This window comes from Lepus europaeus, chromosome 5, assembly GCF_033115175.1.
Source record: "Lepus europaeus isolate LE1 chromosome 5, mLepTim1.pri, whole genome shotgun sequence".
NCBI classification, from domain to species: domain Eukaryota; kingdom Metazoa; phylum Chordata; class Mammalia; order Lagomorpha; family Leporidae; genus Lepus; species Lepus europaeus.
This window is the reverse complement of record NC_084831.1, coordinates 133,641,301-133,665,695: the sequence shown is the minus strand read 5'-3', so window position 1 is coordinate 133,665,695 and position 24,395 is coordinate 133,641,301. Positions and strand designations below refer to the sequence as shown.

General features: G+C 50.5%; 1 protein-coding gene across 2 annotated transcripts; it reads right to left on the bottom strand.

Moving 5' to 3' along the window:
* Positions 1-1,104: 1,104 nt before the first annotated feature.
* SFT2D2 (SFT2 domain containing 2) lies at positions 1,105-23,659 on the bottom strand. Of its 2 annotated transcripts, XM_062192708.1 has the most exons (9): positions 23,520-23,659; positions 17,199-17,285; positions 16,880-16,965; positions 16,645-16,713; positions 13,300-13,381; positions 11,433-11,468; positions 11,288-11,346; positions 8,552-8,581; positions 1,105-5,983 (listed from the first exon to the last, which is right to left on the bottom strand). In XM_062192708.1, the coding sequence occupies exons 1-9, from the start codon at positions 23,580-23,582 to the stop codon at positions 5,944-5,946; spliced, it is 552 nt and encodes a 183-aa protein (XP_062048692.1). In that variant the 5' UTR covers positions 23,583-23,659; the 3' UTR covers positions 1,105-5,943. The 2 variants fall into 2 exon arrangements, with proteins under 2 accessions (XP_062048692.1, XP_062048693.1); XM_062192709.1 differs by lacking the exon at positions 16,645-16,713.
* Between the last annotated feature and the right edge of the window lie 736 nt (positions 23,660-24,395).

The following is a 24,395-nucleotide window of genomic DNA, read 5'->3' as shown; positions in this document are numbered from 1 at the left end:
CAAAAGCTGATTCTTCGATTGTAAAACACATTATGTCACAGAAGCATACAAACAACAAAAAATACAGTATGACTTCTCACATACCAGGGAGCTACCACTTGATCACAGAAGACAGGACCAGCACCCAGTGGCACCCTCACATCCACTCCCCTTTCAACCTTTTCCTCTCTGTTCTCTGTCCTCCCCATAATCATCACTATCCTAACTTACATGCTTTTCACTATTATAATATCATGTAAGAATGCATCTTTAAGTCTCTACTTAATTTAAAAAAAAAACCTCACATGATAATACAATATCTGCTACATGTGTTTGCTGTGCACTCATGCATCTTCCTTTGTTAAACATGTGTTCTAAGGGCTAGTGCTATGGGGCATGCTGCATAACTGCCACCTGAAGTGCCGGCATCTCATATAGGCACTGGTTCAAGTCCCAGCTGCTCCACTTCTGATCCAGCTCTCTGCTATGGCCTGGGAAACCAGCAGAAGATGGTCTAAGTCCTTAGGCCCCTGCACCCATGTGGGAAACCCGGAAGAAGCTCTTGGCTCCTGGCTTCAGATTGGCACAGCTCCAGCCATTGCAGCCATCTAGGGAGTTAACCAGCAGATGGAAGACCTCTCACTCTCTTTTTCTCTTTCTCTCTCTCTCCCTCTCTCTCCGCCTCTGCCTCTCTGTAATTTTGCCTTTCAAATGAATAAGTAAATCTTTAAAAAAAAAAAAATCTAGTTACATAGGTCAAAGCAACAACAACAAGACTCACTTTACCAACATTAGCAATAAAAGATGAGGTCTAAGTACAAATGTTACAGATACTAGAGGACTGGGTTATTATGAACAGCTTTAATATCAATAATTTGATAACCTAGTTTACACCAAACAGTTAAACCAGCTGAGGATGCAGAAATATTGAAAAGCAAATACTTCAGGAAATTTCTTACCCTTCAAACACCTTCAAAACTGTCCTTAAACCCAGGTAATTTCAAAGAGAGGAGTACATATCCATCTAGCCAAAAATAACCATCCTTAAGTGCCTGTACATCAAGATTTCAAATTAAGGACGTGATCTTTTCTTATAGTTACACAATAGTAAAAAACACACATGAATAAGAGACAACACTCAATTTATTAAAGATGATTCTACTAACATTTATTGGAGAAGAAAATAAGCAAATTCATAATTTTGATGTGGGGGAGAGGCAGCTTGGTTACCAGCAATGTTCTTTTTTAAATAAGTTAGTAAAAGGAACACAATATTTATTATATGAAATAGATTCCCAAGTTACAAAAAATCATACTCAAGAATATATTTTTAGATATAAAAATTCAGTTATGCAATCAGTAGCATTCAAAATTAGCTATGTGTGTCTCTACAATTATAAAAATGGATTCATGTTTTAACGAAGTGTTTTAAGAGCTCATCATGTGAGAAGAGGCACAGTGTTCTGAAGGCATATAAACTCACTGTGGGCTACAGAACGGCCCCACGCCAGGTCACAAGCACAATATACAAATGCAGCCAGAGATCTGAGTTCAGAGCGATTTGTTTTTTTCATTCCGGTATTCGAGCAAACACATTGGAAATGGCAAAATAAACACTTTTCATAGCAGAAAGGCCACAGAATCGAAGGTAAACTCTGGGTCTGCTTCAGGAAATGACAAAATCACAAGTTCATCTGTACTTAGTACACAGTGTATCACGTCTTGTGCTAGGGACATTTGAGAGGCAAAGCGTGACATTCACCCAGGTTCCAGCCTCAGCTGGATGTTGAAAGCTGCTGTGCAAGGTGCTAAGTCCAGGCAGCCAGTCCATTTCTACCAGGGACCACATGTCCTTTTTATCTTGCTTTATTTTTGATTCTTGTGTCTGCTGATCAAGCGTAGTGGCATTGCTTTGTTGTGAACACATACATTGTTGTTCATTATAATGCTGTAGATTGATCTTTCATTTTAAATAGCAACGCTTCTCCTGGTTTTAGATCATCCTGTCTACAGAAATATCCTGTACATCTCCTAAGCCATTTAACAGTTTGCCAGCTCCTGCCCAAAAACATAACCCAATAGACAGCAAAGTTAAGCAGCAGCAGCACTAGGGGGCGCCACCTGTGTATTTGGGGTATAAGTGGAACTAACCAAAGCGGAACCCAGCACCCTACTTTGAGTGATCAAATAAACTCCACAGCACTTTCCTGGTTACCTGACTAAAAACACACACCTTGCTTTTTAAAGAAAAATTTCTAAACAACTTGGACTTGAAGGTTTTGACAGCTTATCATGAGTTATATAAGCATGAGTCTGTATGTAACTTCAGCTAAAAGGTCTATGAACTGGCTGAAAAATGATAGCTGAAAAATAAACTGCAGCATATCTTGAGCTTACAAAAGCAAACGTGGATTTTAAATTTTAAAAACTATGCCCCTAAAATCTAGCAAACGGCTTCACGTACTTTTAAACTCTGATTTTTAATTTATTTGCTCAAAGTGAGGCTTCAGGAAAGGCTATGACCTTTAAGGTATTTGTAATCCTGCAGCCGACTGTAATCAGAAGTTGTGTGAGCAGAGGTGGGGAGGCCTGGAGCAGCCTGTCCCACGGGAAAGGGAATCCAGGGCTGCCCTCTGATTCCCCAAGCTCATCCCACTAAGTCTCACCACTTCCAGTGCAAAGCAACACCTTCAACAGGGACCTCAAAAGCAGAAACCAAACCAGCCAAAGCCTTTTTTAAAGGTACAGTGCACTTATTACCTGTTCTGATGGTGGAATTAACAAGTAATTTCATTTGGAATGCATGTCATGACATCACTTTTGCTGAACACGTGCTAATTAGAAGGGAGGTGGCTCTCAGGTAGATAATCCTCAAAGTCACTGTATGACGGCCAAGCACCGCGACAGGCAAGCCGGCAAAGATGCTAACCTGGGACAGTGTTTCGCCATTCCCAGTGACAAGACACCTCAAGCTGGGTTGTGAACAGTGGCCACACAGAGCTGGACAACCCATAGCTCCCTAGAGCACAGTCTGCAAGAGCCATTTTGCTAGGGAGACAGGAGGTGAGGGCCAGTGAGTTAGAACACGTGACGACCCTGAAAAAAAACAAGCAGTCTCTGGGGGCTGTGGAGAACGGGGAGGGCACCTAGGAGACTGGAAGCTGCCTCCCCTGGTCTGGGGGCAATGTTCCTCCCCATGCAGTGTCCACAGGGCCAACGGCCCAGGCAATAGAGCACCAGGGCCAGTGCTCCCACACAGCTGCAAGTGTACCCTTGGCTGATACCGACAGTCACCCTAAAGGTTCCTGTCCTTCCTGAAATGCACTGACCCCTCCCTCACCCAGCAGCGAAGGTGTCAGGGTGGAGGCCACTGCCAGCCATGTCCCTCCCACTAGATTACCGACCCAGTGCTGCTGCTAGGGAACAGACTTCAGATCTGAAATGGACTCCCTCTTCCCACAGACTGCACAAGCCCACCACAGCATATGGCAACTGCAGGAAAACTTCCGTTTAGAGGATCCTGATAGAGTCCGTCATGACCAGAGCTGTGTGAGCAAGCCAGCCACAGACCAGGATTGAAGCCTTCACCAGAGACTGCTCTCTGCCAGGAACCCCCGACGCCCTCTACTGGTGAGAGCTGGTGCCGGTCCCCTTCCTGCAAGGCTGCTCCTGCTCTATAACAATGCAGACAACCCCACCAGCCTGGCAGAGACCGGGAATATTAAACACTGGGCAGAGTCTAGAGTGCCAGACAGCACCAAATATTTGTTAGACAGATTAATGTTCATCCTGTCGCCTTCATGGGTTACCAGGCACTTCTGGGGCTCGGTAACACCTCCCCTTCACTGAGACTCTACGCTTGGCCCCACGCTAAGCACCCGACACCTAACTCAGCGACATTCTGCAATGACCCAGTGGGGACTGCTGTCTCCACTGCTGTTAGAGGCACAAACCGGAAGCAAGCTTACAGAACTTGTTCCACACAACACTACCAGTGCGTGACTGAGCCACCGCTACCAGTAGCAACCCGGTGACTCTTAGAGGTACCTCACCCTCACGCCCCACAAAGTCCAGAGGGGTCAGCCTTCTAGGTGCACTACTCCAAGCCGGCTGGAGCTCTTCTGTGACCAGCCTGGCCTCACTCCCACTCTAAAGAGGAACCATGAGCGCTCCTGATCTCTTTCATACCGCTTCTGACACCAGAGCCCTTCCCAGGTCTGAGCTGACGCCAAAGAGCCCCACGGAAGCCAGAGGGCAGCAAATAATTTTCTTCCCTGGGTGAATGCAGGTTGGGAACCTCAGCAAGCACCCCCAACAGCCTACACAGGCCCAAGAAGACTGGCCCGCATCAGGCCATCAGCTCCCCAGCTCCTGAGAAATGCGGTCAGTCTGAGTTCTCAGCCATGGTGGATTTCAGCCACATGCAAGGAGACAGCCAGAGCAAGAGGCTGAGTAGGCCGGCTGGCCCTGGGTAAAGAGCACAAAGGCAAACCCAGAGACTTCAGTGTAGGGGGCTCTGCAGGTCCTGGAGCACCAGGAACTCTTGCTGATCAAGACGGGGCACTAACGTTGGTCAGGGGCAAGGAGGAGCTGAAAGTGAACCCAAGAGAAAAAGGAACATCCTACACACTCCAAGGAAGCTTCCAAAAGGGGAACTGGGTTGGGAGGGCCAGATAGATGGCACAAGCGACACACAGAGACCACAACCAGAAAGGCACAAGGCCTGGCTGATTAAAAAAAAAAAAGACCAGGAAAATTGTTACAGGAAGCACAACCAGAGACACACAGGGAGACACTGGGTAGTGGAGTCTGAAGCCGGGGCAGCCAGCATCTGGTTCAACTCTGCTGCAGCTGTGTTCCTGGTGGATTCAGAAACTAGCACGGGCCTCAGTTTTCTTGACTGCACAGTGGGATAACAATGGCCACTATGTCACAGATATAAACACACTGGGCAGGCACCGGGCTGGGACACAACGACCTGCAGTCCATGGTATCCTCCCCATGTTGCCAGCACAGGCTGAGTGCAAAGGCCAGGATTGTGTAAAGGTAACCTACTTCCTGTTGGCTCCACAGCAGGGATCTGTCTTTACCTACTTTCGCCAGGCCCTGCTCTAGAGAGAACAGAAAATAAAACCAATTGAAAAGCGAACATTCATATAAATAATGAATGAAAAAAATACAGCAGAGAGCAGCAAGATTTTTCACCTCTCCTTGGCCCTAGTCCAAAAGGAAAGAGCAGTGTTTTTCTGTGTGCTTTGTTCTCTCTCTCCTGAGTGCCAGGAGGTCAGAGTAAAGGCCAAGGAGAACAGGGGGCCACAGAAAAGTAAGGGGTCTGTGCTCAATGCTCCAAAATAGATTCCACCATCAGCTGTAGAATTAGAATAGCAAGAATACCTATGTTCAGAGGAAGAAAAAATCCTGCCATCACGAAAAAGTGCTGATTCTCTACTTCACTCCACGGCACAGCAGAATCACCTGCTCTCAGACACAGAGCAGAAGGAGGTCCCTGCTGTGTGCAGCAGTGGGGACAGTTTCCATGCTGAGAGACACGTCTGCAAACTCCCTGCTGACCCCAGTGTCTCTCACTTTCACCTCCCGTGATCTCCAGTGGGGCTGTCTGTCACCACCTGGGAATCACTGGCCCCAGAGGCTTAGCTGCTGCTGCTGAACAAGGTTTTATTCATGAGAATTTGGTGGGACACCATCAAAGAAGAAACAGGTGCGTGAGAAAGATCTGACTCCATAAGACCCAGAACCCACCTCTCGTATTGTGCTACAGACATTTGGGTTTAGGAACACTCTGTTGCTTCCAAAATCAACCCTCCAATGTCCAAACTGCAAGCAACACACTGCTGCAAGATAAAAAAGCACACCCTGTAAGACAGGTGTAGTAGATATTTACACAACAGGCCGCCGACTTCCGCTCCGCAGTGCCTTCCAAAGTTTTGCACAAGTGGCAGTGTATTATGCAAGACACACAGTAAAACACTTCTTCACCGCGTCCCTGGAAAGGAAAAAACAAAGATGAGTAGGAGAGCATCCCTCACCCTCCAGGGTTCCCTTAGACTTTGCTGGGCACCTGGAATAGCACACAGCAGAGTAGAAACTGCCTCAACGGCAACATCAGACCCCCTGGATGGCACCCCCCTACCCCCAGGACTGTTCCCTTAGACTTTGCTGGCCACCACACCTACTGGACAGCAAGCTGCAGCTTTGGCACTTCTTGGCAGGATTAACCTGGATGAGTCACTTGTCCTGTTTGAGTTTCAAGTTCCTCCTCTATAAGAGGGGATACCCCCCCTAACTCTACAGACAAGTTGTAGGAATTGGTGCATTGAATAGAATAGATATGTAATAAATGATAGCTATCATCACAAGCAGTGTAAAACAGGAAGAAAGGACAGGCCTCCAGACACGGGAATCAGGACTGCTACTTCCATGTCAGCCACAATCACAGAACTCACTGAACGCCTTGAGTCAAACGCTGATTAGAGGCTTCTTTCATTCTAACCAAGAGGTGGGAACTCTTAAGGGGATATCAGGAGCTCACTAGCACAGGGAGTCTCCGTAGGTACTGAGAACTTATTCACATACTGAGAGCCCCATCCCAGGCATCTGCCCCTGGGAAGTCTGTACAGGGAGTGCAAGGACAAAGCAGGCACCTGACAACTATGCCTCCCTCCCAGCAAGCCTCCCCACCTGCCCCCAACATAGCTCCTGCCAGGGTCCCAGCTGCACTTGCGCTAAGGACACTGGGAGGCAAACGAGGGAAGGAGAGGCGAGCTAATGTACCCGTGAGACAACACTGCATTTCAGTACTAACGACTCTAGGGCTGCACGTCCTGAGATAGGGTCTGCACTGTAGTCCCAGGAAATGTTCTACACTGGAAGTGTTCTGTCACCAAGGAAGTGCTCCTCGTGGCAGTGTACAACACACACAGCCTGTTAAAGGATGGGGACAGCCAGGCAACAAGGAACCCACCCGACTAGACTTAACCTGTTTCCCAGGTACTTGCTCAGAGACCCCTTTTCTTCCACATAAGCACATTTCATGGAACAAAGTGGGAAAAGCTACTCCAGGGGAAGCTACAAACAGAAGGGTAGGACCCAGCACTGTGATTCCCTCCTGGCTATAGGAAATTTTCCTCAGCTTAGCACGTGAAACTCACTGCCTCAAACAGAATTCCCAGCTCTACTCTCTTGGAAGACCTACACATGCCGATCCAGAGCAAGCCTGAAGTCCTGAGGAACGACACCAAGCAAGTTCAGGCTCATGAGTGAGCCCTGACCAATTGCCCTGGACCTCTATTCAGAAGGGTCTACATCTGGACTAACTCCTTGATGTTGCCATCTTAAAAGTCCTAATCATTTTTTAACAAGGAGCCCTGCAAATTATACAGCTGGATCAAGCACCAGATACACTCAAAACACTGGCAGCTTAGCCAGTACCTCAGTGGCTACTGAGACATGATGTGCTCTGGCTTACTTCACATAAAAACTTGGCTTCTCAGGACATCCCTGCCCACCCTGTTCTCAGATAAGCCACCATCCCCACAACTGGCCAGGCCTTCCCTCACGGAGTCGACTCATAACTGCTGTCCTCCCAGGGCCATCCATAAAGACAGCCAGCTTCTAGCACGATGAGCTGTAACATGATCAGCTTAATGACCCGCCTCATCAATCACTCCCCAGAACTTCCAAACCACTGGCAGCAGCAGACGTGGAACGCAGCAGAAACAGACTGATCTCCCCACCTTCCAGGCTCATGCACATTTAAGGGAAAGCTTGCTTGCCGTTAACAGGTAATGACAGAGAAGAATGGAAGCCAAATGGCTGCATTAGAACAGAGTCAGAGGCCCATTATGAAAAGTGCTTTCGTAAGGAGGTTCAGGGCAGGGAAGGGCCTCTGGGGATGGACTAATCCACCCACTCTAGTTACCAATGCCTCATTTGAAGCTGCAGGGGCTGAGAGAGTCGCCCAAGGTCATTCTGCTACTTGGGAAGTCCTGGCCTTGCTCACTTCCCTTATATAACCTCTTCTGATGCTTTCCCCTAAGCGGGATACTGGAAGAAAACAAGCACAGATTGAGATGCCCATTTCTTGTTTGATGATGCTAAGGTTATAACAGTCACTTTGGGGGGAAAAACCTGGTCAAATCTACAGAGTGAAAGAATGATAATGTGCACACAGGATAAGGTTTGTGACACCAGGAAATGATGGCCTGGGCCATACCCATCATTAGCTGTATGAGGGGGTCTTCAAAAAGTTCATGGAATATGTGCATTACAGGGAAACTATGCAGGGATTTCCAAGTAGTTTGCACCAAATAAATTGATCCCTTACTTCCATTTTCCACTTGGAGCAACCCCCATATAATCAGGGTGGGTGGAAAGGTGACCCTCAGCCACTCCCCTGTGAAAAAGATAGATAACATTTGCCTACCCAGCTCAAAGGACTTTAGTACAGATAGGTAAAACAGCAGGTACCCTCTGAACACACTTTCAAAACTAAAAGGCCCTGTGCCAATATACTGTCCTCAAACCACAGAAATGACATTTCCAAATGTCTTACCTTGCAAATGGTATGAAGGAAAGGCTATACCTACAATGAAAAACAAACAAAAGATGAAATCCACTGAAGGGAGCGGATAACTGCACAGCAGGACAGAGACCCGAGCTTGCGAGCATCTGCGGTGACTTGTGCAGGGCCTCCCCTCCTGAGCCTGACGTGTGCATGCACACACACAGGCCGTGCATGGAGCTGGGTGGCCACAAAAGGAAAGCCAGGGCCTCTGCGGGGATAACCTCTGTGACCCCAGCCTCACTGCGGTCCTGCCTTAACCAAGAGACAGCAGCGGTCATCTAAAAGAGAAGCCAAATACTCAGATGGCACGGGGGCCCCATCCTGAAAACACGCGACACAAAATCCACATCACATCTTACAAACCCTCAGCAGAATGGAACTTCTACTCACATGGATACATTTTCTGCCCTGCTCCTACTACTTGTAAAAAGCACTACCAATACTCTGAAAAATCTGCCCCAGCTATGATTACTCAAGAACCCAACCCAAGGTTTCTCGGGAAATCACTGTCAACTCAGCACGCAGGGCAGGCAGCAAGCCCTGTGTGTCAGGCAGGCTGTTAAGTTGGCCACACCTAGAAAAAGGAAATACAGTCAGAATAGGCCAGCGTTGACAGTAATGTCACCGTTTACCTGAGCCCACAAAAACGGTGAACCTTTGAAGCTGGCTCCAAAAAAAGCAAAGAAAGGGGTGTGTGTCTGGATACCAATTTCTTCTACAAGAAGAAACCCAAAACATAAACATAAGCCATCACAGCAGGCCCTTTGAACATCTACTGCCAAAATGTGTAGGTCAATACTGAAACCAGACCCCTGGGGCCAGTGCTGTGGCACAGCAAGTTCAGCCACTGCCTGCGACACCTGCATCCCAAATCGGAGTGTCTGATCCAGCTCCTGCTAATGCACCTGGGAAGGCAGCACAAGACGGCCCCAAGTGCTTGGGCACCTGCCACTCATGTGGTAGACCTGGAAGGAATTCCTGGCTGCTGGCTTCAGCCTATCCCAGACCTGACTGCTACGGCCATTTGGAAAGTGAACCAGTTGGGCCGGCGCCACGGCTCATTAGGCTAATCCTCTGCCTGCAACGTCAGCATTCCGGGTTCTAGTCCCAATCGGGGCACCAGATTCTGTCCCGGTTGCCCCTGTTCCAGTCTAGCTCTCTGCTGCGGCCCAGGAAGGCACTGGAGGATGGCCCAAGTGCTTGGGCCCTGCACCCGCATGGGAGACCAAGAGAAGCACCTGGCTCCTGGCTTCAGATCAGCGCAGTGCGCCGGCTGCAGCAGCCATTGGAGGGTGAACCAACAGCAAAAGGAAGACCTTTCTCTCTGTCTCTCTCTCTCTCACTGTCCACTCTGCATGTCAAAAAAAAAAAAAAAAAAGTGAACCAGTAGATGAAAGATATATCTCTCTTTCTCTGCTGCTCTGCTTTTCAAATAAATTCATTAATCTTCAAAAAAAGAAAGAAGAAAAACAGGTTCTATTTAAAAAAACAAAACAACCATCATCTCCATATCTCACATTTACCAGGTACAGAAGAGGTTCATTTACTCATGAATATGGTAAACCCTGAAAGTCAGCTTTAAGGTACATTTAGGGTTATATTCTCAAGGTCCTCCCTTTTCCTGGCATACAGCAAACACTGTTTCCATCATGGATCAGCCACATTTACACTGAATCTCTACTAGCAGGTGCCACTCCTTGATGCACTTTGAAAGGCTCACGGAGATGACCTAGAAGCTATAGATCCCACAGACACCACCACCTCTCTCACTCTGATGCACAGGTCTGAAAGGGTAATGAGGTGGGGTGGGGGGGAAGTGTGTGCAGCATTGTGGTGTAGCAGGTAAAGCTGTCACCTGCAGTTCCGGCATCTCACATTGGTGCCAGTTCAAGTCCCAGCTGTTCCACTTCCGATCCAGCTCTCTGCTATGGCCTGGGAAAAGCAGAAGACGACCCAAGTGCTTAGGCCCCTGTCCCCCACATGGGAGACTCAGATGAAGCTCTTGGCTTTGGCCTGAACCAGTCTCAATCGTTGTGGCCATCTAGGAAGTGAACCAGCGCATGGACAGAAGATCTCTGTCTCTTTCTCTCTAACTCCTTCAAATAAATAAATCTTTAAAAAAAAAAGGGGGGGAAAGAAAAAGAAAGGGCCATTCATGTTCTGAAAGATAAGATCCCCAACAGGCCATCTGCCATGTCTGGCCCCAGATCTGCAGTTCCCAAGACGCCACCCGAATTCCCCGAAGCCACCAGGCCTCCAGCATGTGCACTGACCCTCCAGCTCACTGCCATGTGGGTTTCTACTTCACCAGCCGTGGCTCCTCACCTGCTGCTAATTCATTCTCTGTCCTTATTTTTCTGACCACTTCCCTTTTTCATTACTGTCCATTTGACTCACAAGCATCTTTTCACCGCGTTAACACTTGCATTGGCCCTGCACTCACTGTGGTTTAATAACATCAGGAACACCTCAAAACCATCCATGAGCCAGCACACACCCACCCTCTGGTGGCCCATCAAGACCACTACCACCGTCTCTTGGCAGTGTCACTGAGGTGCCCGGCTTCTGCTCTGGAGCCTACCTTCACCTGCATCATCGAGAATTCTTAAATTGAAGAGCATCTGTGTTTTCCCAAGCCTCCCACTGCAGCATGTGGGTTTCATCTCTCCTGGCTGCATTAGTCAGAGGCCTGTGTGGGAGGACATGGTTTTAAAGGTTACTTACCACGTCAAGGCCAAGGACTGCAAAATGCAGAAGATGAGCGCAAGTCCCTTGTTATGCCACTGAAAGAAAAATGATATAGTTACAGGAAGTGTGTGACGAGGGGCAGAAGCCAAAAAGGTTAAGGGAAGATAAAACAGACACTCACCCAAAAGGCAGAACACAGGGTCAGTGCAAAACACACCTGCAAGGAGAAAGGACACATTATAGAATACAATGGCGATGACGACATGGCAAAAATCAAAAATAAAACAGGAGAGAGTCTTGATAAATTCACAATACTTGCTGGTCCACAGTAATCTGATTCTCTGATTATCATCGCGATCAAACAGAACCTCATTTCGAAGCATTTAACCCACTGAGTACCCACATTTAGCAGAAGAGTTAAAATCCCCATGAGGGGTCAGTATCGTGGCTTGTGGCACCGGCATCTCATATCAGATCACTGCTTCAAATCCCAGCTGCTCCACTTCAGATGCAGCTCCCTGTTAACGTGCCTGGGAAGGCAGTGGATAACGGCTCAAGTACCTGAGCCCCTGCCTCCCACGTGGAAGACCCAGGTGGAGTTTCAGGCTCCTGGCTTCGGCCTGGCCCAGCCCCAGCCAGTGCAGCCACTTGGGGAGTGAACCAGCAGATGGAAGACCTGTCTCTCCCTCCCCTTTTCTCTTTGTCATTCAGCCTTTCAAATAAATAAACAAGTAAATCTTTTAAAAATGAATCCTCATGAAATCAAACTCATCAATACAGTATGATGTAGACTAAAAAAAAGATGCACCTCTCCTCTCCTTTCAAGTCTTCTTAAAAAAAACTCTTCCCAGTGAATAAAATCACATTTCTGGTCTACCCATTCATCCATCCATCTTTTTATTCAAACACACTAACGGAAACTTAATTAAGTCCAAAGTTTTTAATTCTGCAACTATTTCAACAACATGACATTTGTTCCAAAGTTATCCTAAGTGGCAAGTGCACTGCTCACTTTAAATCTTCCTAGGTCTGCTAAGTTACAGGATGACAGGACACCATGGTTTAAGACAAACCTCTGAATTTGAACTCTTGCCAAACATTGGGGTAGAAAGGGCATGTGAGGACCTACCTCAACAGGAGATGTCAATCTCACAGTCAGCAAGCCAGCTTTCAGTTCACAGGCCACCTAACACTTCCCTAAGTCCTCTCTTGGAGAGTTCTTTCTACAAGAGATTTGTGCATCTACACCCGGGGCTGTCTACAAACAACGGGTGTCCAAGCCGCCAGCCATGCCTTTTGTCTGCCTCTTTCTGTACAGTAACTACTCAGGAAATACATCTTAAATGGTTCCTGATGTCCGGCCTTTTGATCAGTGCTCTGAGAGCAAACAAACTACGTGGCAGACGAGGTCATGGCCTCAGAGAATCGACCTAGGAGGACAAATGAGGTATACACAGATGATGCTAAAATGAAAGCATGTCAATCAAGCTGCAAATGTCCTGACACCAATGATCATGAGTCCAGAAGGCGGTCTGGAATGATCCTGACGCCACACAGGAGAGTAAGGGCCAAAGAAGGGAGAGGCATTCTGGGCAAATGGGACAAGCAGACGTGGAAAACCTGCAGGCACTGCTGTCAGAGCAGGGCACAAGGAAGACGGGCCACACAGAAAGGCCAGCGAAATTGAGGAAATATGATCCCAATGTCAAATGATGATGAGCAAATAAGCAGCTCTTCCCAAAGGCTGGAGGCCACCCTAGAGAATGAACCTTGTGTTTCTGAGTTACAACTTACAACTCTAGCAGTTGGGCTTATGTGACGAGCATCGCCCTCTAGAGGCTCTATGTAGAACTGCTAGTACCTTGACCCCAACTGAAACGCAGAGGGGGAAAGGGGCGTGATGATTATTTGAAGAATTCTCCCTCTGCCCTATGTTTACAGAATTATAAGTCAGGTCAAGACAAAAGGAAAAAGGATAGAGGTCCTTGGGTTTAAGAGGGAAAAAATTCCAAATCATTTGAGAAATGCAACTAAAAAGCAGGCCTTACCAGCACCATGATGGTTGCAATCAAACGCGTGGGCTCAAACATGCGCTTGAGCTGCTTCAGAGGTCCCATGAGGAAGATGGTACTAAGAGAAAACACACACGAGCTGATCAGAACAGACAGAACCACACCAGGCACACGGAGTCACCACTCCCAGACTTCCTGTGGCAGTAACGGCAGCAACAGCAGCTAACACAGAGCATCTTTTATACGTTATTCTAACAACCTATAGGATAGGGACAGTTATCACGCTGATTTTCCAGAGGAGCCCAGGGGTTCCTGACTCAAGGCCACCCGACGAGCACATGACAGAGCTCAGCTGTAAACGCACAGTCCCAGCCAGCCCACCAGGTTAGAGGACCCCTTTCCCTGACGCCCACCTTGTACCCCACCTATCCATAGAAACCAACCAACCAACAAGGCTCAGGCAACTTAAAGAAAAAACACATCTACAGCCCTGGTTAGTTGTGTTAAGAAGCAGAACGTTTCATTTTCTTTCATAATCTCCAGGGAGTAATTTCCATGATGATAACTTCGTCTATTATCTGTCAACTGTTTGCTGAATGTCAGATATTGCAAACCTTACCTCACAGCAGCTCCTCAACACCTGTGCGAGTGAGGTATTATCACACTTATTTTAGAGATGAGAAGATGAAACTCAGAAAAGTTGATTTATTTATGCAAGACCACGCAGCTAAGAACCCCAGGAGCTGACACTCAACCCACATCAACTGGATCCCAAGCTCAGAAAGACCTGCGAGCTGGCTGGTGAGAAAGCGGCATTACCCATGAAGCACTGCTTCACGCCTGACACGCCACACACCAGGGCCAGCTTCGGGCTGTGCTTCTGGAACCCTGAGGAAACGCCCACCCGGCATCATCCTATGGTGGCTCTCCACAGGCAGTGTTTAACACCGGCCAGTGAGCAGACGGAATCAGCTACTGCTGTCAATACCAAAAAAAAAAAAAAAAAAATTCTGCTTCTCTCTGAAGCGCCATCAAGCTCCAACCTGAATTCAAGGCTGCACGCTCAGCTCAAGTGTCCAAGCTCAGAGTGTACCTCCAGCCTATACAGAACGAGAAGCAATAGCCAAGGCTGTTCTTAAAAACTAAACACAGCAAACTTTTACAGGTAAAACCATGAGCTCTTGGATGCATGCTGGAAAGAGCAGTCTGTTCCCTCTAATATTTCCCTACGTGGTGCTCTGAAGAGTCTGTCCATTGGGATCTGCTAAATAGCAAATCTTTTGGACCAAACAACACATGCATATATTTATGCTCAGTCTAGACTATGTATTAGAACCTAGAACCTATACTATCTGTTGTTTGTTTTTAAGATTTACTTATTTATTTGAAAGTCAGTGTTACACTGAGAGAGGAGAAGCAGAGAGAAGGGTGTCTTCCATCTGCTGGTTCACTCCCCAAATGGCTACAATGGCTGGAGCTGCGCCAATCCGAAGCCAGGAGCCAGGAGCTTCTTCCAGGTCTCCCACGCGGGTGCAGGGGCCCAAGGACTTGGGCCATCCTCCACTGCTTCCCCAGGCCATAGCAGAGAGCTGGATCAGAAGTGGAGCAGCTGGAACTCTAACCAGCACCCACATGGGATGCCGGCACTGCAGGCGGCGGCTTTACCTGCTATGCCACAGCGCCAGCCCCACTGGAACCTACACTGTCTAACACAAACCACCCCCTCCACAAAAGTTAACGCTTGAGAAAGCTTTAAAGGCAACATTAGATGGCTCTGAAAGCCACCATTTGATTGCCACAAGCATTAATAAATTAAGTTGTAAGAAGGTGGCTGGAATCATGCACTCAACCATTTGGCTAACATTTCAGCCAGACACAGAGCTACATTTGGGTACAACTGAGGACCAGAAAAACACAGGCACAGCCCCTTTCAACTGGCTTACAGACTTGTAACCGTCACTGTGATAAAATTCTACCTGTGTGTCTCGTAAGTATGTATGGGATACAAAGAGCCACAGAGGGGGAAGTCACCAATCCTGGGGAGGAGGAGTAAGAGAAAGCGTCACAGAAGAGGTCACTTGGGGCCGGCGCTGCGGCACGGCATAGCGGGTAAATCTGCCACCTGCAGTGCCGCCATCCCATAAGGGCACCGGTTAGAGTCCTAGCTGCTCCACTGTAATCCAGCTCCCTGCTAATGTGCTGGGAAAGCAGTGCAAGATGGCCCAAGTGCTTGGGACCCTGCACCCACGTAGGAGATCTAGAAGAAGCTCCAGGCTCCTGGCTTCGGATCAGCCCAGCTCCGGCCGTTGTGGCCATTAGAGAGTGAACCAGTGGATGGAAGACCTCTCTGTGCCTCTGCCCAGCAATGGGGGGGGGGGGGGGGGAAGTACTGAGGAGACAACACTCCAAGTGGAGCAAACAGTCCCAGCAAAAGCACAAAGACGCTGGGAGAAATACGAGGGTTGCAGCCTGGCTGGGAGTACAGGGGTGTGGAGCCGGGCCTGGGGGAAGCCAGATCTAGGATCCTTTTCGTACACAGGTTGAAGGGCAGGGAGCCACTTGAGGGGGTTAGGCAGGGCTGTAATTGAGGCTCCAGAGCTCAGCAGAAAATGACCTGGAGAGGAGCCCCACGGCAGGCTGAGGAACCCATCAGAAGCCTCTTCTAGGAGTTCAGGTGGGAAACGATCCAAGGCAAAGCTAAGGCCAGCTCCAATCTCAGCTTCCCTAGGAAGCCCTCCTGGACCGCCCAGGTCAGGTGGGGCCAGCCAGCTTCCGCTCCTTGGGCATCTCTCTTTCCACATGGTGCCGGGTCCGAATGCCAGCCGATCACTGAGCTGTGCTATAGCAGGGGCCACACTGTACTTGCATTTTTACCTGCAGGGTGACCCAGGCTCACCCACTGAGCAAAGTCAATCGGTAAGGGACAAACAGCATGGGACAAGGAAGAAGGAACCAGTGAAGACAAGTCAACACATGGGAGAAGAGGGAACTTATTCCCAGGACCCTGAGGGTGTTTATGGAGATAGGAGGGAAGGACAACTGAGTTGAGGCTCCTGGGGGCCATTCAGGTAAAGAGCAGGCCACCAATCGGAGCTGCAGAGGCAAGATCCACACTGAAGCATTAGAGCATTGTCATTAGACAATGAGCTTGACCCGGGATGTCTGTGCACCTGCTGCACACGACATGGCCCGCTCACCTCCAGGAAGTGATCCATCAGACGCCCTGCCCACTCGGATGGAAACTTGGGTCCAAAATGGTCTGACACTAAACAGTTTCCCTCATGGCCACTGGCCTGGCGAGCCCTCTGAGAACCCTCAACTCAGCCCCCGACCACAGTAGAAAGAGAGCAATGCGTTGTAAACGACACAGAAATCATTCACCTGCTGTATGCCACAGCTGCTTCACATGCAGAATCACAGTGGTAACGTAGTTCCTGCTTTCTCCCAGGGCTGTTTCACAGATAAACTAAGATATGAAATGTTCTGAAATAACAGGATACAAATGCAATGTATCCTATCGCATTCCTCTTAAAACCAATGGTAGTACTGGGCACCCTCCTCCACTGCCTCCCTCAAGCCCACTCCACAGCCACCTTCCCATCTAACGACCGGTTACCTCCCAATTGATGCGATGTTACCAAAGGTATAGAACACTGCGAAGAGGGACAGTCCCTTCCTGGGCACCCACAGCAGAAGAGTCCCCTGCAAAGTAAAGCACAGGGCATTTGACATGAGCAGCCCCTCTGAGCCCTGGCACAAAACCAGGAGCTGGGAGGCAGCCATGATGAGCCTTTTGCTGCTCGCCTCCCTTACCTCCCCCTCCTCTTAATTCATGCATTTTAGCGAAGGGCAAACAAGAAATGGAGGTGGATGAAGGGTAAAGACACAGCAAATGGAGGCTGGGGGGAAAGACAGCGGCGGGAGGGAGATCTTACCAGCAATGAGCAGAGAATTCCTATTGCAAAGCATGCGATGAAGCCTTTAACTCTGGTACCCCAGCTTAGCGTAGATGCCTCAACCACCTGAAATTTTAAAGAAGAATGACACACTCATATTATGTCCATGCACACTTAGCAAAAACAAACCAAGCACGTAATTAAATCCAGAGGCAGGGTTAGCTTGTACTGCGGCAGGCAGGGAACACAGAATCCGACCTGCTCATAGCCACAGGCGTCATGGAATCCAGCTCTTATCAGAGCTGGGAGCTCTGATCCAGACATGAATCTCCTCTCCAGCAGCTGATAAGAGCTCACCCTGCAGGTGACTAAACATCTCCAGACGTGGGGCCGCCCTGCTCAGGCCATTTCACAAACACGGGGGCAGGACAGCAGCGCCTGGAGTTGCCCAAAGCCTCCTAGCAGCCAGGAAGCCATGGGCTCCTCCAGCAAGGCTGGAGTAGATGGCGCTCAGGGGGCTGGGTGCCCGGGTCACCCGCTCCTACGCCCGGGAGCCAGGCTGGGGCAGTGGCACTTGTGGGACCTCGGAGGGTGAAGGCTCCCGTCCTTTCCAGGCGACGCGTTCACATTCTTCACCCTTGATGCTGATTTTGTGCTCCCAGGATGCCAGCATCAGCCAAGTCACCCACGTGTGGGACAGATCCTAGTTAATCAATCATTGACTTGCCCATTCTGACTCTTGCCCAGAGCAAAGTTCAGGAGAAGCCATGATTTCCAGGAAAACGCTATGAAAACAGGAGAGCCTCAACACTTTTTTCCCCACGTCAGAGACCTTCCCAGTCTGTCCACCGGATACGGGTGGGCATGGCTCCCCTAAGCTGCACACAGACAGTTGCCATGGAGAAACCAAAGCAAGGCAGGGCAGCCAGGCCCAGCACATGCCCACAGAGGGCTCTGCTTGTGTGGCCAGCACAGTCTCCATCAGACACTGTGGTCGGCGTTGCCTGCCCCACTTCCACCTGGCCGATGGAGGAAAGCGGGTGGCGGCAGAGGCTGTAGGAGTCACTAGACGGACAGCGCCCTCTGCCTTGCTGCCCCAGCTCAGGGAGTTGTTTTCAATCCTGTCTCCCAACTTCCCGTCCAACCAGCAGCTTGGCAGAGAGAGACCAGAGGCTCCCCCGGGGTGGCAGGTGTTATTACAGAATGGCTTGATCTCCACCCAGGAGAAAGGAATTTAGGTCATCAGAAAAGAGTTCCCTTTCTGCCGCATAGACTCACATACTGAAACGAAAGTTGGGCTTCTACCACTGCAACACCATGTGCACATGCGCACACGCGCACACAATGCACACACACTCTCAGAACACTGGCAGGAACTCCTGGCACTGTGTGACCCTACCCAGAAGCACATCTAGGGACCTGAGAGCAGAACCATTGGACTCCACGCTGAGCAGTCTGCTTTGTAGAACCTCCATGGGCTCCAAAATGCACCCCGTGAGGCGGGTCTGTCTTCAACTTACAGCATGACTGACCCCACCAGCCACCCCTCTTCCTACTCGGGCAAGAACCAAAGAACTTGCCTTGCCAGGGTGGGGAAAAAGACCCGAGCTGTGTGTAGGAGAGAAGCATGATGGCAGGACTGGACTGGACTGGGGTTGTTGCCTGAGTACTACCTGGCGTCAACAGAGATATTGAAAAGGATCTGCTCTTTCTTAAGACTATAAGCCCTGGGCTGGCACTGTGGCGTAGCGGGTAAAGCCACCGCCTGCAATGTGGCATCCCATATGGGCTCCGGTTCAAGACCCAGCTGCTCCACTTCTGATCCAGCTCTCTGCTGTGGCCTGGGAAAGCAGTGGAAAAAGGCCCAAGTCCTTGGACCCCTGCACCTGCGTGGGAGACCCAGAAGAACTCCTGGCTCCTGGCTTCAGATCGGCCCAGCTCCAGCCGTTGCAGCTATTTGGGGAGTGGACCAGCGGATGGAAGACACCTCTTTCTCTCTCTCTCCATCTCTCTCTCTCTGCCTCTCTGTAGCTCTGCCTTTCAAACAAATAAATAAATATTTTTTTAAAAAGACTGTAAGTCTCATAAGGTTTGGTAGCAAAGTTGAATTAGCCTTAGCCTGAAGAGGCTGTAGACCTGTAGAGGTCTCAAAAGGACAGTGAGATCCCAGCCCGCATAAACCTCAAAACCACTGGCGACAGGAAGCAGCTCCACCAAAACCTGTCTCTGGCTCTCACTTCAGAGAGGGAAGCACCACTTTGGCTCCATAGGTCCCTCAAGCTGAAGCCGCCCAAATGCTGCCTTTCTGGCCAAATGGGGCAAGGGTCCGGGGTGGGTCATTTCACCCTTGTGTTTCCCTCCACATGCGGTTACAGGTTCTTGCTCCTGGTCACCTGCGCGGAGAAGGAGGCCACTTCTTCACACTGGACTCAGTGTGAAAAACATCATGCCAATTTTGGAAAACAGTGAGTGTAAAAGGTCCCTCTAAATTCACGGTCGCTGAAAGCTACGCCGGTGCACTATTTTGGGAATTAGAGTGGGTAAACTCACACCTGGAAGAATCTGCAGGCCGTGTGCTCACCAGCATTCCAACTGGAAGCTACATACAAAGGTGCTTTTGACTCCAGGAGGTGGAGAGGAGAGGGGCTCTGGCCAAGAAAGCAAGGCTCAGAATTGTTTGGGCAAACAGGGAGAAACCAGAAGAAGGTGAGAATGGGGTGTTGCTTTCTTCCCAGCCCTTCTCACTCATACCTTCCACGTCTAGCATCCTTGATAGAGAACACAAAACCAGTACTCCCAGAAAGCAGTCGGTCCAGACTAAGGACCCAAGGTGTGTTCAGGAAGATGAGGTACAATTAGCACTGATGACGTATCATCCCACGGCTGCTTATGATCAGCGCGGCCAGGAGAGGCGGGGGCGGGGAGGGGGGACAGACCTAGTCATACTCTGATGGCTGGCTGGCTTTACAAGAAAGACATCAAAGGTGCTCACTTCGGGTGCCCTCTGCCAGGTTCTGTAATTGAATTTCAAGAAATTCTGGCTGGCGCCGTGGCTTAACAGGCTAATCCTCCACCTTGCAGCACCGGCACACTGGGTTCTAGTCCCGGTTGGGGCGCCGGATTCTATCCCGGTTGCCTCTCTTCCAGCCCAGCTCTCTGCTATGGCCCGGGAAGGCAGTGGAGGATGGCCCAAGTCCGTGGGCCCTGCACCCGCATGGGAGACCAGGAGAAGCACCTGGCTCCTGGCTTCGGATCAGCGAGATGCGCTGGCCGCAGTGGCCATTGGAGAGTGAACCAACGGCAAAAAGGAAGACCTTTCTCTCTGTCTCTCTCTCTCTCACTATCCACTCTGCCTGTCAAAAAAAAAAAAAAAAAAAAAAAATTTCTAACGGTTCCTAGTCCAGCTCGCCACACCACACAAACATCTGCCCCCAGAAGCCGCCCATGAAAACGCGACACCACTGGATCAGTGCCCGTGTTTTCAAGGAGGACCTAGCCTAGGCAGTAAAAACTAAGCCAAGACAGCCCTGAACACACGTCTGCCGGCTACAAGATGGTTCCAAGGACACACAAGAAGCACACAAAACGAATCTCACTCAGAGGGACTCGTATTTCAGAACGAGAGCGGGGCATCCACTCTTGGTAACATAGATTTAATACATGTGTGCACTGACAACACATTGAGGCCCTTCACGGCATCCACCGCTTCCGGGGAGAAGCAAACAGCATTTATGTTTCCCAGCTGCACTTTGGAGGGCCCGTCCCCTGCCTCATGAAGACTTTCTAATGCATAATATCCACATCACCCCCAAGAGTCCTCAGGAGGAGAAAGGGTCGCCCTCTTTTTCTAAGATTTTCTTATCTATTGGAAAGGCAAACAGAGAGAGAGAGAGCGAGAGATCTTTCATCCACTGGTTCGCTCCCCGAATGCCCACAACGACCAGGGCTGGGCCCAGCCTGGAACTCCAGCCAGGTCTCCCACGTGGGTGACCAGGGCCCAGGTACTCGGGCCATCTTCTGCTGCTTTCCCAGCTGCATTAGCAGGAAGACAGATCAGAAGTGGAGCAGCCAGGACTTGAACCAGCCTTCAGATATAGAATGCTGGGGGCCACAATGCGTGCCCCAAGGGTCTCCCTCTTGAGTGCCCACAGCTAAGAGTTTGGGGGCAGTCAGTGGGGCCACGAGGCTTTCAGTAACAATGAGGATCAACTACATGAGTGTCAGACCTTTCTTCACAAGAGATCAGAAATCAAGAAAAAAGAACCCATCAAATCACTCCTGAGCTTTGGCCAATTAAAAAAAGGTCATAAATTTTTTTTAAATTTTTTTTTTTGACAGGCAGAGTGGACAGTGAGAGAGAGAGAGACAGAGAGAAAGGTCTTCCTTTGCCATTGGTTTATCCTCCAATGGCCGCCGCGGCCGGTGCGCCACGGCCGGCACACCGCGCTGATCTGAAGCCTGGAGCCAGGTGCTTCTCCTGGTCTCCCATGGGGTGCAGGGCCCAAGCACTTGGGCCTCTTCCACTGCACTCCCGGGCCACAGCAGAGAGCTGGCCTGGAAGAGGAGCAACCAGGACAGAATCCGGCGCCCCCACCGGGACTAGAACCTGCTGTGCCGGCGCCGCAGGTGGAGGATTAGCCTAGTGAGCCGCGGCGCCAGCCAAGGTCATAAATTTTTTAAAACCAACGGAGCTGTGTTGAAATGTCAGAAAAGCCAAACCAGTGTACAAGTCATCCCAAGCACAACAGGCTGGGGACGCCCACATCCCACACTGGAGGGCCTGAGACCGAGTCCTGCCTGGTTCCCATCCAGCTTCCTGTGATGCACACCCTGGGAAGATGGCGTATGATAGCCCAAGTACTTGGGTTCTGCCACCCATGTGAAAGATCCAGATGGAGTTCCAGGCTCCTGGCTTCAGCCTGGCCCACCCAACTGTTGCTGACACTTGGGGAATGGACCAACAGATGGAAGATCTCTCTCTCTCCCCCTGCCTTTCAAATAAATAAATAAATAAAACTGTTTTTAAACTTTGGGGCATGCGCTGTGGCGTAGTGGGCTAAGCCTCCGCCTGCGTTGCTAGGATCCCATATGGGCGCTGGGTCAAGTTCCGGCTGCTCCTCTTTGGATCCAGCTCTCTGCTATGGCCTGGGAAAGCAGTGTAGGATGGACCAAGTGCTTGGGCCCCTGCACCTAAGTGGGAGACCCAGAGGAAGCTCCTGGCTTCAGATCAGCTCAGCTCCAGCTGTTGCGGCCATCTGGGGAGTGAACCAGTGGACAGAGGACCTCTCTCTCTCTCTCTCTCTCTCTCTCAGTAACTCTACCTCTCAAATAAGTAAATAAAAATCTTTAAAAAAAAAAAAAAGTCAAACCTCAATTCTTGCTAACCCTTGACTCTTAGAGTGTTCGCCCCTTCAAAGCAAAGATTCAAAGAACAGATTTTACGCTGAGATTTCACGGAGGGAGTGGAGGTACTAGCAACATACAGAACAACACGCATTATAAAATCAGCAATCCCCCAAGTGGGAAAGCGGCGTGCTGAGAAAACAGACTCAAGCTACAGCGAAAACTCGAGCTCGCAGCCGACAGCAGGTGCATCACCTCGCACAACGTCCTTAACTTCACAGGTGGGAAAAGTGAGGCTACGGAATGCAGCAGACAGCAGAGGGAAACGCTGTCATCCAGAACGCCAAACGGAAACCAAAGCCATGAAAAGCACTCAAAACAGAGGCACGATGCTGTGCGGTCCTAGAGCTCATCAAAAATAAACAAAGGCGCAGGCAGAGCCTAGGCGCAGGCGGTGTGGACAGAGAAGCAGGGGGGTGGGGGGACTGTCCCCCGGGAGTTCGCGGTTTGCTCGTGGAGCCAGTTGTGCGGCCGAGGCGGGCGCGGGGCAGCGAACCGGGAAGCCCCAGCCCCGCCAGCCCGGAGCAGCCACCTTCCGGGCCGCGGCTCTCTCCGCCTCGGCCCAGCGCCCCCAGCCCAGGGCCTGCACGCCGGCTCGCTCGCTCGCTCTCTCGCTCTCGCTCTCTCTTCCGAGCTCTCCCTCCAGCGCCGCCCCCTCTTTACGGGAAATGAAGCTGAGAAGGCTGACCGGGCGCCGAACAAAACAGGACACAGATGGCGACGAGCCCCGTGCAAAAAAGCCCCTGCGCTCCCGCCCCCGGGTCGGGGGTCCTAGCGGAGGCCCGCAGCGGGGTAGGGGGAGGAAGCAAGAGGGGCAGAGCTGCTTTCCAAGGAGCCCTGGAAGTCCCGCCCGGCTCTCCCGCCCGCAGCCGCCGGCGCGGACTTCGGAGGCCCGGGCCGGGGCCGGGGCCGGGGGCAGCCAGCGGCCGGCGAGGCGCGGCCACCGGGCACACCCACCTCGGACAGACCGCTGCGGTCCTCGGTGTCCTGCCCGCTCAGCACCTTCTTGAGCTTGTCCATCGCGGGGCTGCTCCCTCGGCAAGCAGCCTGTTGCGCTCGCGGGGCCGACGGCGGCTCTTCCGGGTCTGGGCCGCGGCGGCCACCGCCCCTCGCCCCGCCGCCAACCGCGGCGCGCCCCGCCCAGGCACCTGCCCACCTGGCCGGCCCGGCTCTGCGCCCCGGAGGAGGTGCGGCCTCGTGCACACTCGGGAACCGGTGCCCTGGCTGAGGCGCCCTGTGAGTGCACTGACAGAGAAGAGATTAAAAAAAATCAGGCGAGGCTAACTGGAGTGAACGCCATCCAACAAGCTTTGTAGAGGTGGCAAAGAAGAGAAGCTGAGCCCCCTGCAACTCCCCCTGCATCCCATAGGAGCCCTAGTTGGAGTCCCAGCTGCCCCACTGCTTTCCAGCTCCCTGGTAATGCGCCTGGCATTATCATTAAGGCAGTGTAAAATGGGCCCTGCATTCTTGTGGGAGACCTGGATGGAGTTCCTGGCTTCATCCTGGTCCAGCCCTGGCCACCGTGGCCATTTGGGGAGTGAACCAGCAGGTGGAAAATTCATCGTGCTCTCTGTAACTCTGCCTGTCACATAAATATATAAATCTTAAAAAAAAAAAAAAAAAAAAAAAAAAAAAGGAGAAGCAGCAACACTACTGTATTTCCACCTGGAAATGCATCAAGGCAGGTGATCTCGAGGCACAGGTTAGGCCTTGGTGGACCCGGAAACATTATTAGACCGTCCTGTTTGTTAAATGGTTTGTTTTACTGACCTCCCACCAGACTCCAGTGCTAATGCTTCGTTTTGGAGAATCCATGTGAACCCAGGGAATCCC